General features: G+C 42.6%; 1 protein-coding gene across 1 annotated transcript; it reads right to left on the bottom strand.

The window, feature by feature from the left end:
* Positions 1-304: 304 nt before the first annotated feature.
* On the bottom strand, positions 305-1,013 carry LOC122795175 (akirin-1B-like). Its single transcript, XM_044063662.1, has one exon. The coding sequence runs from the start codon at positions 934-936 to the stop codon at positions 373-375; it is 564 nt and encodes a 187-aa protein (XP_043919597.1). The 5' UTR covers positions 937-1,013; the 3' UTR covers positions 305-372.
* Between the last annotated feature and the right edge of the window lie 308 nt (positions 1,014-1,321).

The following is a 1,321-nucleotide window of genomic DNA, read 5'->3' as shown; positions in this document are numbered from 1 at the left end:
CTTCTAGAGTAAAAACATCAGAAAAAGACTAAACTTAAAGAACATTTTATTAAAAAAAAAAAAGTAACAGTTCCTTATATTCAGTGCCATGTGCCAAATGCAGGATGTGCAACATGGCAGCTGAGGAAGCAGTTTTTTTCACTTTGAAATAAGTTGTGGCATATAATCACAGTAGTAGAACGAGCAGTGGGAAAATTAAACTGTGCCAAATGGAAAATGTCAATGCTTTCCGCGTGGGAGGTAAAAAGTGGATCAGCAACAGAAGTTCACCCCTCTTGTAGGTTAAAAGTGAATAAAGCATGGCACCAAACAGTTTTGCAAGGTACAGCAGCTATCCAGTTGAGGTGAAAACTAGACAAAATTCAAAATGCTTCAGGAGACATAGCTTGCTGGACATGCATCATATCGTCGCATTATCTGATCATGTGTGAACTTCACAAAAAATTCATATTGTTCTGCAAGTTTAGTATTTAAAATTTGTTCATACTCTTCCCGTATCTTTTCCTCATGGTCTTTAAGCAAGCGTTCACAAAGTACTCCAACCTGTCGCAAAGTAAAGCTGGGCTGGTCTTTTTTCACAGATGATGTGCCTGGAGAGCTTGGTGCTGTTAATGGTGCCCTCTGAGACTGTGCCTCACCAGAAGTGCTGCCCTCACCCTGGTTAAATGAATTCTCTAATTGCCGCCTCCTTTGATAGCGAGTGTACTCCTGCTTTAGGTTCTGGAATATCTGTTCTGGTGTAAGCCGATGTTCTCCCCCAAATGGTGACACTGACTGCTGAAGGGTCTCTCCGACCCTCGTATTGCACTTCTGAGGAGAGGGGGTGCCCGGACTCCCAGGAAGAGGAGTGCAACGCCTCCGCTTCTGGGATTGAGATTGGGGACTGAGCAGCACCTCAAACTCCATCGGACGCTTCAGAGTGGCCCCGCACGCCATGATCGTCTAGAAACAAAAGTGATCCCACGATCGAGAGAAACAACAACGATACTGGCAGGCACACAGCCGTTAGCCACTCCAACGTTTTATTTTACTTAGCCGTTTACTTAGCTACAGTACAGCTACTGAAGTACAAAAATGGAGCTTGCTTCAGTTGAAGTCTTTAACTGAAGCAAGCTCCGTTTTTGTATTTTAACTGAAGCAAGCTCCGTTTTTGTACTTTAACTGAAGCAAGCTCCGTTTTTGTACTTTAAGTTAAAGTACAAAAACGGAGCTTGCTTCAGTTAAAATACAAAAACAGAGCTTGCTTCAGTTGAAGTACAAAAACGGAGCTTGCTTCAGTTAAAGTCTTTAACTGAAGCAAGCTCCGCTTTTGTATTTTAAC

Source organism: Protopterus annectens, chromosome 1.part0 (assembly GCF_019279795.1).
Source record: "Protopterus annectens isolate FY-2018-M chromosome 1.part0, PAN1.0, whole genome shotgun sequence".
In the NCBI taxonomy this organism is placed as follows: Eukaryota; Metazoa; Chordata; order Ceratodontiformes; family Protopteridae; genus Protopterus; species Protopterus annectens.
The sequence above is the reverse complement of the archived record's forward strand: the minus strand, read 5'-3'. Positions and strand labels throughout refer to the sequence as shown.